The sequence below is a fragment of the Crocuta crocuta genome, unplaced genomic scaffold (genome assembly GCF_008692635.1).
Source record: "Crocuta crocuta isolate KB4526 unplaced genomic scaffold, BGI_CrCroc_1.0 scaffold38, whole genome shotgun sequence".
Lineage (NCBI taxonomy): Eukaryota > Metazoa > Chordata > Mammalia > Carnivora > Hyaenidae > Crocuta > Crocuta crocuta.
Window position 1 is genome coordinate 4,451,913 of NW_027532605.1, and position 18,455 is coordinate 4,470,367.

General features: G+C 36.6%; 1 protein-coding gene across 1 annotated transcript in view; it reads right to left on the reverse strand.

Moving 5' to 3' along the window:
* Nucleotides 1–18,255, reverse strand: part of WDR75 (WD repeat domain 75) — a 29,747-nt gene extending 11,492 nt beyond the window's left edge. Inside the window, exons 1-9 of the mRNA XM_077780253.1 lie at nt 18,160–18,255; nt 13,100–13,229; nt 10,683–10,748; nt 9,760–9,850; nt 6,466–6,590; nt 4,884–4,954; nt 3,825–3,944; nt 2,705–2,793; nt 681–839 (exon numbers count right to left, since the gene is read on the reverse strand). Of these exons, the coding sequence (XP_077636379.1) occupies nt 681–839; nt 2,705–2,793; nt 3,825–3,944; nt 4,884–4,954; nt 6,466–6,590; nt 9,760–9,850; nt 10,683–10,748; nt 13,100–13,229; nt 18,160–18,245 (937 nt within the window). The 5' untranslated portion in view covers nt 18,246–18,255. The remainder of the gene's footprint in view (nt 1–680; nt 840–2,704; nt 2,794–3,824; nt 3,945–4,883; nt 4,955–6,465; nt 6,591–9,759; nt 9,851–10,682; nt 10,749–13,099; nt 13,230–18,159) is intronic.
* Between the last annotated feature and the right edge of the window lie 200 nt (nt 18,256–18,455).

Genomic DNA, 18,455 nt, shown 5'->3' on the forward strand with positions numbered 1-18,455 from the left:
AGAGTATTATTAAAAAGTCAAGAATTTATTTTGTGATATAACTAAAATACTACAGTTGGAGAGAAGGGGTTTTTCTGCTGGAGGCTTTTAGTTTTATCAGTTTTGCATATGAATATATTTTAAGTGTTAATTCAGAAACTTATATATTCTAAAAGACAATTTACCTTGAAGTGAGTCACTGCACTAACGGGTTGTTCAGTTATGTGTTTTTGAAGGAAAAGGAGGCAGTGGGCTCTGAGATCTACATTTAGGCTGAGTAGTAACAGAATGAGCAAAAAGTTTTGGAGGTGTAGGAGACTGGACCACTCCCGTCAGAATGCACAGGAATCTCATGTTGAGAGCGTTTCCAAAAACAGCGTTTTTTTAAAATGTCATCACATTTGTGAAAGGATAGATGCCCACTTTCTATGCTCACATCATCTCATATGTAAAGGTTTTGAAATAGAAGTGGTATGACAAGAACCATATACACTTAGCTCTAAATTTTCATAAAAATGATCCTGAAAATGTTGAATTCTGGTGGCATGTAAAGTCAAAAAAAGGGGTAGAGAAAAGAGGGAAAAATGGAAGAAAATGCTCGTTAAATCCTATGCTACTCTTAATTAACTTATTTTCCATTCCCTAGTGTTTTAATTTAGGCATTACAGAACTCCGTCTCCTCACAACAAATTCAGACTTACTATTATCAGAGTGAGAAGTACAGAACAAATCCCCTGCTGGTGAGACTGAAATGTGTTCAATAGTAGCTCCTAAACGGGGGAGGAACTCCTTATTCTTCTCTGTTGCATCGCGCCACTCAACAAGGACAGATTCACGGCCCCCACTCAGCAGACTGGTGCCTTCTCATCCATCCACAGAAATGAAAAGGGAAGTATATGGGGGGAAAAACAAAGAAAAATATAATCAACATTTAAAATTTCCTTACCATGTTAGAGATAATACACTAATTTTAAAGATATGCAAACAAGTGTCTTCCTAGCTTTTAATAAACTTGAGACAACAGATTTAATCATCATGGATTCTGGGATTTTCCTTCCCAACAATATCTGACTAGTGTGTTGCTGACCAATTCTTCTGCCAGTGAGAAAAACTGAATGAAACAAACATCCTCTAGGGCCAGATGGTTTCAATGACAAATTTTTCCAAACATTTAAGAAATAAACTAATTTTATGCTCTTCCAGCTAATAAAAAAGAGAATGCTTCTCAACTTGTTTACAAGAACAGCATAATTCTTTACTAAAACTAATAAAGTGTAAGAAAAATATAAGCCAATTTCATGACAGATGAAAATTCCCCAACAAAAATATCAGCAAGCCGAATCCAAGGATATGTTAAAAGGATAATAAACTGCAGAGGTGAGTTTATCGTAAAAATGTGAGATTATGACACTTGAAAAACAAATGTAATTAATTCCTACTACGTGATAAAGAGAATAATCACAAGTATCTTAATAGATGTAGAAAAAGTCAATGATAAAATTGTACACCCAGGATAAAATTTCTCAGCAACTTCAGTGGTCACACACAGCGTGACTAGGTGCGAATCATACCCCAGTTTATACTGTGCATATTCGCCTGAACTTACAACCTGTTCTCAAAGCAGCTAGAAGTCATAGCTCATTTACACAGACAACTAATTTTCTTCTTCTATTAATTCTCTTACACCTATACAGGATCAATGCTGACATTTTACTGACAACCATGTACTATTTTAACTATTACTTTTCACTTAGAAATATTCACGTGGCTTGTAATATAAAACTAAGAATTCAACTCTCTAATAAGCCCAGATTAGCTGCAGTACCTCCCACACCAAAGCCTTGGTGCAGGGCAAAGGTGCCATGTAGTCAAACTACTCCTTCCTGAAGACTCATCTGAAAAGGCTAATTCTAAATGTTCCAGGACTTAAGTAAAGTCACCACAGAGAGCTGTGACTGCTAACTGGTATGAGTGGTGGCAGCCAAGATGGACAAGGTAACAAAACAGAGAAAAGTCGGTGGCAGTAAGTATCAACTGGTCTTGGCCCAGCTGGGGTAGGGGCCACAACAAAGAAAACAAAAGTGAGGATGAAGGGCAGAAGAAATGATATTGCGTGGAACAAGATATATATACGTACACACATGTTCCACTCTATTAGACTATTTCATTTGCATTCACAATTTTAAATAATTCAGACCTTGTGTTCCATTTAAGCTACATGAGAGTTTGTGTAAATGAGCTACAACTTGTCCAATATTTGAACACATAAATTTTTGAATTAGACATAGGTCCAAATCCCACTTACCAGCTGTGTGACCTTAGACAAGTTAGTTCTCAACTACACATCTTACTTCTTTTATAAGCAAAAGGAGAAAGATGATGCCCATTTCATAGCTTTAAGAATTAAATGAGGTAGTGGATATAAAGCACTAGCATTATCATTTGCTCTGATAAGCTATAGCCTTGTAGACATACATTTTAAAAAACTAATGTGACTTAAATAGGTTCTTTAGTTAACAACAAGGACTTTATCACAAGTGTACACTTTAATGGGCTCTGAAACCTAAAATGTATGGTATTGTGCTGAAGAAAGCTCATATCACAGGGGTGAGAAACAAGTGTTCACAGTTCTTCTGGTGCATGTAATTCTAAACCTTTCAAACTATAAATGCAGTGAATACTGATCCATATACTTCAAAAGTTTAATTATTAAACGTGCACTTACCGGTCACAGAAAAAGCCAAATCCATAACCATATCATGGTGCCAATGTAAGCATGTGTACGTGTATTTCTTATCATCATCAAAATTCCTCCTATTGGAGAAAACCAAAATTGTCACTTTGACCAAAGGCATTAAGTTAGGAAAGTAATGGCATACCAAATATAGTGAAAATAATATATGTCAAAAGTAATAAATTATATTATTAAACTTGTAGGTCTTTTTTAAAACATTTTTTAAACATTTATTTATGAGAGACAAAGAGAGTGTGAGCAGGGGAGGTGCAGAGAGAGGAGACACAGAATCGGAAGCAAGCTCCAGGTTCTGAGCTGTCAGCACAGAGCCTGATGTAGGGCTCAAACTCACGAACTGCGATATCATGACCTGAGCCAAAGTCAGCTGCTTAACCAACTGAGCCACCCAGATGCCCCTAAGCTTGTAGGTCTTAACATCTAAAAAGTACATTTTCCATAGCAGCACTCTCCACAATAGCTAAAACATGGAAAGAGCCTAAGTGTCCATCAACAGACGAATGGATCAAGAAGATGTGGTTTATCTATACCATGGAATACTACATGGCAATGAGAAACAATGAAATCTGGCCATGTGTAGCAACATGGATGGACCTTGAGGGTGTTATGCTGAGCGAAATAAGTCAGGCAGAGAAGGACAANAAAAAAAAAAAAAAAAAAGTACATTTTCTATTTCTCACCAAAGTCACTTCTACAAACAATAGACCATCGTGGTCCTACTAGGTATACGCTATTGTTAGTCTTTCCTTTTCACTTAAAGTTTGATCGGGGCTCCTGGGTGGCTTAGTCGGTTAAGCGTCCGACTTTCGCTTAGGTCATGATCTCGCGGTTCGNATCAAGAAGTTCTCCTCAATAAAACAATTAGAGACAAAATGGAATGAACTCCTCCAAGCTCAAGGTTACACATTTTAAAATAGTACGCCTATGCAATGAAGAACAGTAATACAAGAAACCGAGGATACCAGCAAAGCCTAATCTCTGTCAACAGTATTGGCTTTTCAGTACTATCCTTCTTCCTGAACTGAGGGATAGCTCTGTCATGCAGGACTAATATAACATATACATTCACCATGCTCTTCATGAGTCAACTGACCAAAGACGAATTTTGCCATCCTTGTGACCAGTTGCTATGCAATCTTCCTTTGGGTGACACGCTACACATGTAAAATTGTTCTTAGCATGTTTTTTATTTCTTGATGATGATAAAGTAAACCTAGAAGGAAAAAAGTGTCCCTTATTAAAGTCTCTTGGTAAGTGGTAGTTAAAAAAAAAAAGGGGGGGGGGGGGGGGNGAATACATGTTTAAAAAAAAAAAAAGCATGTCTAAGTATCGCAAATTTACAAACACTTATTAGTACACAGTATAAACTTCACATAACTAACATTCCACCATGGTAACTTGGCCACAGAAACATGCCATTGACTTTGAAGTAAAGCCAAGACAGTCCTTCTAGTGGCTTTTGCTCGAGCCAAGTTTGTTCAAGTTTCTTGTCAATTGAAGCTAAGTTTTAACATTGGGTATAAACAAGCCTAATAAATTATATCTGTGACAACTGGCTAATGTATCCAAAGGTATCAGGATCCTTATTATACTGCAAAGAAAAACAAATGCTAATCCTGACAGGGTCAAAGGAAGACAGGATGGTGTCACCTGAGGAGTCACTATGCATGCTTAGCACTAGTCTCCTTAAATATGTTATTTTATTCACCCTTACAACTCTACTAGATAGGTATTATGCTTATTTTAAATATATGTTAATTTGAGGTACAGTGAGATTCAAAGAAACTAAATTTGACTCATTTTAAACCCAGGTGTCTCAAAGCCTATATTCATTCCAAAGCTCAAAAACCAGCCAAGAAGGATCACCATCTGAGGTAGCCTTTTTCAACTACATCCAATTTTGACATCATGTATGAACACCAGAATCTAAGTGGACAAGGAGGTTTGCTTGGACAAAGCTCCCTAGGTTTTTGTGGCATGACTGATTCTCTCAACCACACCCATTGTTGTGTTAAAAACACCACCTCCAAATCCAGTGGTTTCACAATCACTTGCAAAATGAAAGCAGATACAACTCAGGATCACAGGTATGAAGATGAAATAAAATTGCAACAAATTCAACTAAATAAAATGATCAAAAAGGAATTCATACCTTGATGTTGTTTTCTTTTTGAAAAAATAAACAGACAAGTAAAAGTCCCGTACTGCAGCAACATATTCTCCCTGGTATTTCAAAGAGAAGATAACATTCACAAAAATAGACAACACTCTTTAAGAAATGTTCTCATTACAAAAGTTAACAGTAACATTTTTTTTTTTTTTTGCAGATTGAGTATATCAATATAAAATAGGTAGCTATGGAAAGGATAATCTTGTTAATCATAGAAAATTAGAAGATAAACTTAGGTACTATATCTTAAAACTAAACTCTCTCGCTTTAAGAATAATGACTTGAAATTTTTCCACTGAGGCAAAATATACATACAATACAATGCAATGTTTGACATGTATATATCCATGTAACCACCACCACAATCAAGATTTAGAACATTTTCTTCACCTCAAAAATGTTTCCATGTTCCTCTTTCTAGTCATTTCCTAATGGTCCTGCCCCTGCAGAAACCACTGTTTTCTATTATCATAGTTTACTTCTCTGTTCTAGAACATCATAAAAACAGAATGGGGCAATATATACTTTTCTGTCTGAACTCTAGTTCAACATCACCCTTTTGAGATTCATTCATGTTCTTGTATGTATCATTAGTTTCTATTATGATGAAGCAGAATTCCAATAAATTAATACACATCACAATTTATTTTCTTGATGAACATTATGGTTATTTCCACTATGGAGCTACTATGAATACTAATCATTCTTATACATGTCATTTTATGGTCACGTTCTCATTTTCTCTACCTAGGAGTGGAACTTCTGGCTCATGGTAAGGACAGATGTCTACCTTTGTTCTCTATCTTCCCAATGCTCAGTACTGTTAGTCTTTAAAGTGTTTTCACCACTATAAGAAAGTAACCCTTTTTAGAACCATGCCAAAATAATGCTATAAACTTACACCACTGAAACATGCCACCACAATGTCATCTAGGAGCTTTTGGTGGTATTTGATTTTAAAATAATAAAGTGGTTAGTACCAGAAAAAGGCTAAATAAATCATGGTATTAACATCACAGAGTTATTTTTTTTGATGAACATTTACGTATACATTCATGCTCCAATGTCAGGTGACAAAAAGGTAAAGAGCCTTCAGATGCTAATTCAGTTTGGGAAAAATTATTTTATGTATGTTTAGGAAAAAGTTTAGAAAGACTTTTCTCAAATATCACTGGTAAGATTTAATTTCTCCACTTTATTTTTAACTTCCAAATTTTCTATAATGGGCACATTGATTACGGACAGGGAGACAATTTTCTAAAGACAGTTAAAATGAAAGGATTTGAGTGGCTTTTACATGGGGCAGGCTAAGAAAAAGTACAAACGCCAAAACACTGGTATTTTTTGAACAATTAGAGGGCTTATAAGAGCGATAGGTACATACAAAATTAAGGATCCTAAAAACTCTATACCAAAAATATATGCTAAAGCAATGGAATAAACCCAATGCTCCTAACAAAAAAAACTGTAACTCAAGGCAACATTCAATCACTATAAGATAAAATGCTCAAACACTGCTGAAGAGAGATTTCATGTACAAAATAAGAAACCAAAACAAACTTACCTCATTTCCAAAGGCAATGCACTTGGGTGACTGGTTTATATAATCTAAAACAAAGGAGAGCTCCTTAGCTTCTATCTCTTGGCTTGATGATTTTGGCAATCTCACTGAAGCCAGCTGAAATACATCTAGCCAAAGAAAGCTGTATTAATATAAAGCTTCTCTAGAAAAAATGAACATGTGCACTTATTCATATGAAATTGTTAATTAGTATTCCAGATACATTTGCAAGAAGTAGAATTCTAGGTCACCTTGAACAAAACGTACCTTCACATCAGACTGTTCATTTGAAGATACAAGTTTTGAATGGCAGTCTAATTTCACAATTCAAATACATACCTGGTCTCTCTAGAAATATAAAACAATTTAGCTTACTGGTGCATTCTGTCTTCCAAAGTATTAGGCTGTCCTTTACAATGGATATGGAATACGGTATATTGCCGAACTAGCAGCCAAAAGCAACAAACCATCTGAGAGGTTTCAGAAATGTGATGTGCTTGCTACATATTCACAGGATAAATCTTTTCTTCTAGGATACTGACATGCTGTTCTCTTTATATCCCATTTAAAAAAATTCCCAAGAGAAAATAGCTATATTTTACTATCTACACTATTTCCTTATCCTCTCAGACATTATAATGAATATGAAATTCTGTAACACATCAATTTCCCATTTTCCCTCCTGTTTATTATTTGCTCTGAACTCTTGATTATAGTAGCCTTCTCAGTCACCACAAACTTCACATGCCCAAACCCTGTACACTTGATTTTGTTAAACTTAGTCTTCCCTTCAGTCCAATGCAGGAAGTGGCACCACCATTTAACAAGTTGCTTCGATTAAATCCTTGAGTTATCTTTGACTTCTCTCATATCCCCTATCAAACCATCAGTAAACCTTGTTGGCTGTCTCTTCCAAAGATACCCAGAACTCAACCATTTCTTACTACCTAAGCAATGACCTCTTAACTGTACCCTGTACTTCTATCCTTGTCCCCGCCTTAGTCTATTCTCAGCAAGCCAGTGAATCTACAATTAACATCATTTCACTTTTATGCTCAAAACTCTTCAATGGCTTTTTATCTACTCAGAATAAAAACCGAAGTCCTTTCAATGGCCTACAAGGCTGTATATTATCTATTCTTCCTTGGATCATTCCAATCCAACTCCCTGCCACTCCTCAAACATGCCAGAAATGCGGCAGAATATGCTTCTCCAATATGACCATGCAGCTTAATCTTCCCAGAACCTTCCCTGACCACTTCTTTAATTATGTATTTCTCCAATGTTGCCTGTTCCCCTCCCCTGCTGTACTTTGCTCTAAAACATCTTTCACCTCATTACATCTTTTGACTGATCTAGTCTGATTATTGTTGAGACTGTCTGTTTTATTCTCTACAACTGAACAGAATCTGGCACATAGTATGTTTTTAGTTAGAAATTAAATAATTAAATTACATATAGTCAAAAAACAATACCATAAAAGATGACATGTAAATAAAAAATTTGTTTTTAAACCAGAAGCATACTTCAATATGATTTATACAATTTCCCATCAGAGACTGGTTTTGCATTGTGAAGCAAATATAAAACAAATGAAGGCTATATATTTAGATCTATTCTATGATATGCCAGTTCAAGCCCAGTTCATAATTTTATCTAACAGCTAACTAGATTTTCACATTCTGAGTGTTCGTGATGGGTCAAGTTGTGGAGAAAAACACTAATCCCACCATGAACAAAATTTCAATTAGATTATAGCCTTTGGTTTACTCCAAAAGGCAAATGCCAAGGTTCTTACTTTAGATCAGTATTCTATCCTGGCTTGCACACTGGACTTAAACTAGGAATTTTCAAGTAAACAGGCTCCACCACAGAGGATCTTAACTTTTTAAATTCTGCACATTTAAATTCCAATGTGCAGCCAGTGTTAAGAATTGCTGATTTCACTGATATGGATAAAAAGTTTTGCTACGACTATTAGCAACTACTCTTGCAACTGAGAATCAGAACATTAGTATTCAGAGTGGTTACCAAATGTGAGTGATGAGTATAAACATCTGGGGAAATATAAAAATGTAGATTCCTAGACTAAATCTCACAACTAGTGAATCAATGGTCAGTAAGGGAGATTAGGAATCTACATTTTTAGTAAGGATGTACTAATGTCTAAGGTGAACAGACATTAAGAATCCACACACTTTTATGTAAAACAGAGCTTAAATACTAAAGAGTATTATCTAAAATAGTCAACTAGGAAGGAGACTTAATTATTTTAAGAAATGTTGCCATTTGCAGAACATTTTTTGGAATACCTTTTAGAGGTTTTTATGGGCTAACATAACTAAACTTACTGCTTTTACTCCTTCATGTCACATTTTTGACAGAGAAAATATTACTCATTAACAGACTTCACCAAATGATTTTTAGCTTAAAAACAGATGTAACTTTCAGAGTTTTAATAAAAGTCCATGATAGAAAACAATCTGCAATTTTCCAGCTGAAAACAAACATACACAAAACCAAGCATCCTCCTTCCCCAAAAAACCCACAACAAAAATACACTGTGGAAAGGATTCATTTAGCATTTAATGAGCCATGAGCCAGTCTAGCAGACTGCTCAGTAATTATCTTAAAGCTGCTTTCATCTTTGAATTCTATACACAGCTATACTTTATAGAGAGCACCAGAGGGTGCAGTGACCTTCCTGAATTCTGATATTAGAAAAATTCTTTGGATATATCTCTCATGTCAATGATCTGATGTATCAAATTCTCTACTAATGGGTAATTATTTGTGACCACTAAAGATATTCCAGAAATTCATAAAATGTTCTGAAACATGGCAATTTCAATGAAATAATGTTCCAATGATAATAAAAGTGTAATTAATAATTTAATTACACTATTAGCTCTTAATATCAAACTGTTTTCTATACCATTCCTGACAGATTCAGGATCAAACGGAGTGTTGAATAATGGGTAAAATGATAGTGATACTTAAAAATAACAGATTGAGTTCAATAGAAAGAGAAACTCTAGCCCACCTCTGCAAAACAGCTTTGAAATTTGAGCTCTGCAATCTATTAGTAAACTATATCTTAAGTAATCATTCCCTCATTCTGTATTTCAGATCTGGTGTAAAGCTTTTCCAAAATGAATGCAGTAACAACAGAAGGAATTGAAATGCCAGCTCCAAAAACTGTTAACTTCAGACTAAAACCAAGATGTTAATTTTTGAGAAACTATGGAAAGAGTAAACCAATGTTATATAAAACGAAGTAAGTTAATTATACTATACCTTGTTTTTCTTTATTTATTATAACAAAGACAGAATCCTCAGCACAGGTTAGAGTAAAGAGGGCATGAAGTTTATGCCCTATGACGAAAGTCTGAAAGATAAAAAGCACCATATTATTTATCACACCCCTCCCCCAATCTTAGGTTCCATAAAGGGCAGGGATTTTTTTTTAATCCGTTTTGCTCACTGATGTATCCCAACATTCTATTTATTCAATATCTATTTGTTGAATAAATTTTCAACAAATATATATAGATCCATGTTTTTAAATGGTTCTATGGTATTCTACTGAATATGAAATTTTAACTGACATCAAGATCATATTAAATTTTTTCTTCTATAAACAGTGTTGTAATGACACACACATATTTCATTATTTCTACAAGAAATTCCTAAAAAGTGAGATTGCTGGAGTAAAAGTTATTTTTTCATTATCAGTTGTACTCTGATTATGTACAAAAGTATCTTTTTCTCTGTACCTTACCTATTACTAGAGTTTTTTGCAGTCTGCAATTTAGCTAAACTGATAGGAAAAAAATGCTCTGTCATTTTTTATTAATGAGGTTAAACATCTCTTCATGTTTACTGGCTATTTTTTTTCTAGTGAGTTACATATTCCTACCTTATGCCAATTTCTTTCCACTGAGTTATTACTTTTTCTTTATTGGTTGTGAGAATTTTCTGTATATTAAGGATAATATCAGTTGTAAATATTTTCTTCCAATTTTATTACTCATCTTTTCATAGGAAGTTTGAAATTTGCAAAGAGTCAAATTTCTTTTCTTTTATGGTGTGTGACTTTTACAACTTGTTTAAAATGGCTATCTAAAGATTAAGCCTCCTAGAAAAAAACAATGTGTCTGTCATTACATTATGTTGCCATTCCTTTTCAAAAACTAAAAATGGAAGATCAATCTACGTACCTTTATTAAAATGCCATCTACATAGTCCCACAGTTTAATTGTGCCATCAAAGGAACAAGAATACAACTAAAAGGGTAAAAATAGTACATAATTTATTACAAATTACAACTTCATTAAGATAGTAAACAAATAATCAAGTGATACAGATGGCATTTTCTGTTCATTAAATCATTTGCTTTAAGGAGGTAGGGTCACTTACTGCTATTATTTTTTAAAAATAGAAAATCTAATCAGAGCTCTTTGAAGGAAATTCAAGTTTTAATTAGTATGAGGGGGGAAAAACGTCAATCCTCTATCTTCAAGAGGAAGATGGTAAGTTATTGAGCTATGGAAACACTTAAGAGCTTGTCCAGAGCCCAGTCCTCTCTTATTAGCAACCTTGCTTTCATTTTACATGGTATTAAAGGACTGCTTCTCCAATGATCTGAGAATGGCCTCTTTAAAAAAAATAAAATAAAATAAATTCCAACACATTAAAGATCAATACTTCTGTAAAATACAGTGAAGTTACTATGCACTCGAATGCTGTGGCAATGTCACGCTGCTCTCCAGTTCTGGGTCTCTCAATTTCCACACTTCTCTCATTGCAGAGTGGTAACCAACCATCTGTGGCAATGGCTTGCGCACCACACTTTGGTAGCACGAGAAGGCCTTAATAGCATGTATTTTTATTTTTATCTTTGTCCCAGTGGACTTAATTTTACTAAGGCCACACTGGATTACGAGTTGCTGTTAACTGTGAAAATACATCGCTTATAACACTTAAAAGAATTTTCAGTTTTCTTAAAGTGGCAATTTTAAGATTCCATGAGGACATGGAATCAGAGAACAGAAAATGGTATCATCTATTTAAGTAAAAGAATTATGTTAAGTAGGAAACATACATAACAATCACTACATATAAAGAATCATGAAAAAGAATCAGTAAAACCTAACTACCAACCATACAATCACTGTCAAAACACAATGGTTCCAAAGTCCAGGGAATCTGCACTCCCATCACCTCAACCAAACCTGTCAAAAAAATGTGTTCTCTAACTTTATTAACTTTCAGTCCCGTGAGCAGATCTTTTATGCAATGATACGCGGTTTTTGTTTGGCTACAAAACTTAGTACAACTGACTTCACAAATTCCAATTCTAATGAAAGGATACTGCTGCTATGAAAAACATCCAAATACATTCAGTTAACAATGTTAACATTAACAATGAACTGTTCTGTTAAACCCTCAGAGGACAGCAAGGAAAGAAAAGTGTGCTTGCACCCTGCAGAAAGGCTACTTAAATCTGATTTTTCAACAGAAGCTCATTTAATTTTGGAAAGAAAAGATCTCTGTTACTTCAGGCCCTACTTCTTTGTGATAACACAGTGAATGGCGAAGAAAATAAATCCATTCTTCTATCAAGCAATAACTTCTACATTGGTAGTAACACAGAAAAATGGAATTTGATCAAAAACTAGAGAAAGAGAGGGGTGCCTGGGTGGCTCAGTTGGTTAAGCATCCAACTTGATTTCAGCTCAGGTCATGACCTGACGTTTCATGAAACTGAGCCTTGCATCGGACTCTACACTGACCATGTGGAGCCTGCTTAGGGTTCTCTCTCTCACTGCTCCTTCCCCGTTTATCCTCTCTCTCTAAAATAAATTAATTAAAAAAACAAAACAAACTAGAGCCTAAGTAAACTATTTTTGAGATCTCTTTAGTGGTTGCTGAAATTTAAGAACAGAATTAAAATGACATTACATTATTTCTGATTTCTGAACTGCTTTGTCGGGTGCGTGGGAGGAGGTGGACTAAATTAGATTCCCAAGTTTGTCCTGAAATTAACTGGCCCATCCACTGACTAATCCTTCCTGTCCAGCACTGGCCTTAAGATTAGATAACATGTGCATCAACATCAGCCTCATCGGTAAAGGAACAGATCTACAACATCAATACCTCTTAGCCAGCATTTTGAAAAATGGGTTCCAGAAACCAAAGGATTTAAGGGCATACAAGCTTGAGAAACACCAAATAGTATGTACCCTTTTTGGATATTCATAATGCATATAAAAGGACCTGAGAAGATCTACAACCAAGAAATTCATCTAACTGTGCCTAACCCTGAATTTCAGTAACTCACACAGCCAAGAATGTCTTCTCTCAAGGAACATCTATTACCACCCTTTGGAATAAATGGTTTACAGAATATAGCATGGTCAATGTAGGTCTAGGCTGTAACCCTATTTTAATAACTAAAACTCTTAAAAAGTACCCTGAATCAGAAAAATCAACATACAAGTTCCCCCCACTACCTGAAAGTAGAATATTTCTATGAAACCTTCTGTGGTGGAAATGGTGTAAGTTTCCCAGCTAAAATCAAAATTTTCTGGCAACAACAAAGCCAATATTATATTCAATTATAAATCTTTGACACCTGTAGATGATTGTGGGGGTTGAGCTGGATTCCAGTCACCAGATTTCTATGCCCTTGCAATATGTGTACACATTCTTCTGTAGCTGTGCTATGAACTTTAACAAAGTCACCAGAGACACAGAAGATATACCTGGAAATAAGAAAAAAATTTCATGTATTTTGTATATAGCATTTTTTTTTTTTTTTAACAGTNAAAGCTCTGTCTAGTCAGCAAGGCCTCTTGTATAGCAGAGTACAAAGACTTTGTGACAGTTCTTTTTCTTGTCGCTGAAATGTTGGTTTTGCTTTTGTCTTTCTGGATTTGTGGCTTTCTTCAAAATAGCAGAGGCTACTACATTACTAAAAGCAGTTAAGTGGAGTCAATATTTACTTGACAGTTTTCGATATGGATATAATCACAGAACAGAGCTCATAAGTACAGATCTAGTCACTACCAAGTAAAAAAATGTTTGTTCTGTGCCTACTACACAGAACACTGTACAAGTCTAACAGGGTGTTTTTCCATGCAGTACAGAAGGTACAAACCACAGAATTCCCAGGCCAGATCTCTGTGTTCCCAAAGCAACCTGTACATGACTTGATCCTAGTACTTTTCACACTGTGTTGACATTACTTATTTACAAATATATCCCCCTTTCTTATTAGGCCATAGCTTCCATTGGGCAAATGCCTTAATATATCTTTGATTCCTAATGTCCAATCCAGTTTGTTGAACAGAACCCACCCAATTCTCGAAGATTTTGTAAGCTATCTGGATAAAATGAACCAACAAAAAAATGACAATATAACAAAACAGTAAATCTTCGAATGCTGATCATGGTTACTACTACCCTATTTTATCCATTCTAAGTCACTTTTTTTTTTTTTTTTTTACATGTTCACCTGTCTGAAATCAGGATGCATTATTCTAAATGCTGGAGGCAAACGTAAAATGATTTATTTCACTGTCTAATAGATTAAGCAAGTTCAAGCAACAAAACATCTGAGATATACAGTTACCCCTCTGGCTGGATCTTCCTCTTCATTCCCATGAGTACCTTAATTCAGAATCTTAACAACTCCAGCCTGGACCACTCCCAAGGGCTTCCTACAGTCTCCAGGTGTGGCCCTTTCAATTACCTTTCCCACTCACACCAGATTAATTTTGCAAATTTGACATTACTTTCTTAAAGATAAAATTAAATTACAATTTGTCAACGTTTTCCCAGTGCCTTTGGGATATGATCTAAACTCCTAAGGCCTTTGCTGATTTGACCTGATCTCAGTGGAGCTACTTTTTCATTTGAAAACTGCTCTAGTCAGGTGGTTCACAACTCCACTACCCTCCCACTTCCCATAGATACACCCCATTATACCAACACGTTGGCTAGGCATTCCCTGAGATGGTGGGAAAGGGGTACTATGTGCCAGGAAACTCCCTGATTCTGATATGCCTCCCCAGAGAAAAGAATTTCCTTTTTCCTTGCTCCTCCATAGAGAATGGCTTCAAATGTGATGTAAGTCTCTAAAGGAAATACTCTCTCCATGCTTTTGTATATTTCGCTCTCTACACAGAACACTCTTTCTTCCTGACTACTTCCTTAAGATAGATTCAGCTCAGGTGAAGCCTTCTTGTATTTTCTCATTCTAGATCAGCAACACTCTTAATGTGCTTCTACAAGATGGTAGGTAGGCTTAGCTCTATTAGAGCATTGACCACAGGGCATATTGAAGCCTTCCCCACCAGACTGTAAGCTCTTTGAGGGGAGGAAAGGTGTGTTTACTTATTATAAATAATAACAGAAATATAATTAAGTAGGAAAAAGATGAATTTTTAAAAAGTTAAACACAAATGGGTTTGAATGCCAGCTCCACCACAAACAGGTTGAATGCTAGGAGAATTCTCTAAAACATCACTGTCCTCTACTGTAAAATGCAGGTAACACTTTCTCACGGGGTTATTATGAGGACTAAATGAAACGCATGCAAATGCACCCTTAGTACACAGTATACACTCAATAAATGCTTCCATAAAATCAGGATAATAATACCTAAATCACGCAGACAGAAATGCATGTGAAACACAGACCACAATGCCCTTCATATATGACTCAATCATTTTTGCTGAAATCGAGAAGTTGGGGATGCTTTTAAATAAGGAACCAGGAATTTAAATGAGGCTCTGAAGGATGCACAATTTAAGAGCTGGGGATGAAAAAGAATAGCAACATAAAAGCTGGGAAATAATTAATACAATACCAACAATAAACAGGAAATGACTTATTTAACAAGCAAAGTGTATACAACGGGTTATATCAGGAAACAATTGGATAAGCAGAGTCAAGCTAGATCAGGGAAAGCCCTGAAAGCCAGAGAAAAGAGCCATAGATAAGGCAGGCAACAGAAGATTGTTAACAGGGTTCTGAGCAAGACTAGGAATAAGGGTGAGAGTTAGGTCAGTAACACGCAAGGAAAATTATTACAGCGGTATACAGAACGGTCTGCAAAAGAAGAATATTTAGAATTGGATATTAGTTTTGTCGGAATTTAGGAATGTAAAAGGCAAGAATGACCCATTTTTAAAATTTTCTCTATACCTAGCAACCTAAAGCTTAGCATCATGTAACTGTGGGAGCTAACAGGATGTAATACCAACAGTGCTGGACCGGGACTCGGTAATACCTCATACAGGAATACCACCTACTCTCCTGTATACCCACTTCTCAGCTTGCCTCTCAACAACCCCCTCAAGTAGGCAGAACAGAGCTTTTCTTCTAGTTCCAAGAGGACCCAGTAAACAAGAGGAAACCGCTCAAATCCCACAATTCTCGTTTTATTTACTATTTCAGCTTTCTTGACCTCCTTGAAACAAAATATAAAATTACCTTATTCCTTCTTGCATAAATCAGCCAACACCTGTAGTATGTTTTAGAGAATATCCAAAACCCTGATGAGTTCATTGTGACCCTGTTAATTTGCTAGAGAGCTGATTTTAATTAACTACTTTTTATACAGACGAAAACAAAAAGCAAACACCCACATCGAAATCTTCACCAAATCCCCCAAACTTCAGTACTGATTTTTCTACCTACTACTTGTTAGGTCCACCTGCTTGTTTCACAGGTACCTTAAACTCAACACGTCCCAAAGTAAATGCAGTATCTCGTTAATCTTAAGTGCTGATTCACTCCAAAATTCTGTCTTTTCTCTTCATCTTCATTATTTAAGTTTAGGCCATAGTAATTTCTTGCTTGAATTAGCTTTTTAAGCCTTGGTCTGTACTCTTCCAGATTCTTCTCCCACCATTTCCCTTCACCTTATGTTGCAACTATGCTGACCTTACACATATCACACTACCTACCCCGGCAATTTTAAGCTGCTCACTTCGCGTGGATGCCACCGCCCAAAATCACTGGTGGGACAAACTCCTGTTCGTCTCGCAAGATCCTACTACTGAAGGGAAACTTTCACTACATAACTCCCTCCTCCACGCCATCACTGTACCTCAAGTATGCTAAGCCAACCTACCTCCGGTTTTGCCACTCTCCACCACTTATTACTTAGTTTTATGCATAGTCTTCAGATTAATATTCTTGAAGAAACACAATCATGTTACCTTTGACTGCCCTCCATCTAGGGGATAAAAAAAATACATTCTCTTTGGACCAAACCAAGAATTGGCTTCAACGTTCCCTTTCCAACCTCACTATCTCCCTTCATATACTTTTCATAGGAGCTAACTGTACCACAGTCTGTTCAATATACTTAGGCCTCTACTCCTCTTGCTTATACTGTGCCCACTATCTGGAATGCCTTCCATCCATATCCCCTAGTCAAAATACCATTCACCTATTTAGGCCTAGCCTAAATGTCATTTCCTCAGCAACCTGTCCATCCTCACCAGTCTGAAGTACGCTCTCTTTAGGAACTCCCAAAGTACCATAGTGTGAAACATGAGTTACCACCTTTTTTTTTTCCCTCACCAGACTGTAAAATCTTGAAAGTAGGATCAGTATTAAAATTATCTTAATTTTTGTCATATCAGCTTGTTATAAGATGAAATATCAACAAAGCTTTCATGTAAAGACCAAGGATTCTTTTTTTTTTCTTTCCTCTAAGGCTATTTATGAAAACTCCTTCAGTCATGCATATATTCAACAACTATCACACACCCAAAAGCAAGACATTGTGGAGGATACAAACTTCCATAAGATACTACCGTTATTCTTCTAAGATAGAAAGGGTTAATTAAGGGTCACTGTGTCCTTAAATGATTTGAAAACCTCTTTCTACAAAGTCACTTCTAGATTATACTGACAATAGAGCAATAATGATGACAGCTGACAACACTGAGCCATTAAATACCAGGCTTGTTTTTACCTGATATACATGTATTAAAGCATTTAACCCTCTCAACAACCCTAAAAGTTGAATTACAAAATATTATGCTTGTTTTAAGATGAGGCTACTGAGGCAAAGATTAAGAACTTGCAAAGGTCACACAATGTAAGAACCGGGTTTTGAACACAGGGAGTAGTTTTGTTTCCAGCTCTACTGAACTGAGAATAGACACCTGGGCCCGCACAGACTCTTAACAGGAGTATCACGCAAAGTTGCAAGAAGGTTGCCAAAATACATTTTTAGCGGAAAAGTGTGGAGAAAATGGAAATCTTTAATCCTTCAGTAATTCAAAGTCACAATTCCTTCCAAAAGGACACTCCTTATAGTACTACAAGTGTAGCAGTTACAGATCTTTGCGTGGACTTCTCGCCGCCCCTCCGCGGAGCTGACTCCAGACACGTGGGCCCGCCCCCAGCCCGTCAATCCAACTGCAGGTAAACTGTCCTGTAAAGCAGCAGCCTCGGCCTGCAGGGCCACAAGACTAAACGCTTTCTCACTCCTCTAAACAGCACTCAGGCAACAAGTCCCCGATGCGTGGCCTGGAGACTCCTGCACGCGCCCCTTTCCCTCAGCCCAGAATCCCCGGTAGGCAAGTCCGGACGGGCCTGACAGTTCTTTCCTCCCCCTCCCCGGCGACTCACGTCCCTCAACCCGGCTGACAGTCTGCGGTGGCCCCATACTTAGAATCCGCAGAGAACACCGCTCTCCTGAAGTTCAACTCGCTGCCGCCACAACGAACCACGCGGACGCTCTCCTCCTCCACCATCTTTGCGCAGACGCAGGTACTCACTGCCGCCGGCGAGCCCTGAATTTCCTTGACGGGGGCGGGGCGCTAGAGCCTGAATCGCAGCCCACAAAACGCGTGCACCGGCTCCTCTAGGCCTCAGTCTCTATGGTAGGACCCAGCGCCGGTGCCGCCATCTTTTGTTTGGGCAATTTTAAATTACGACACAGGTAGGAACGGTGAAACAATGAG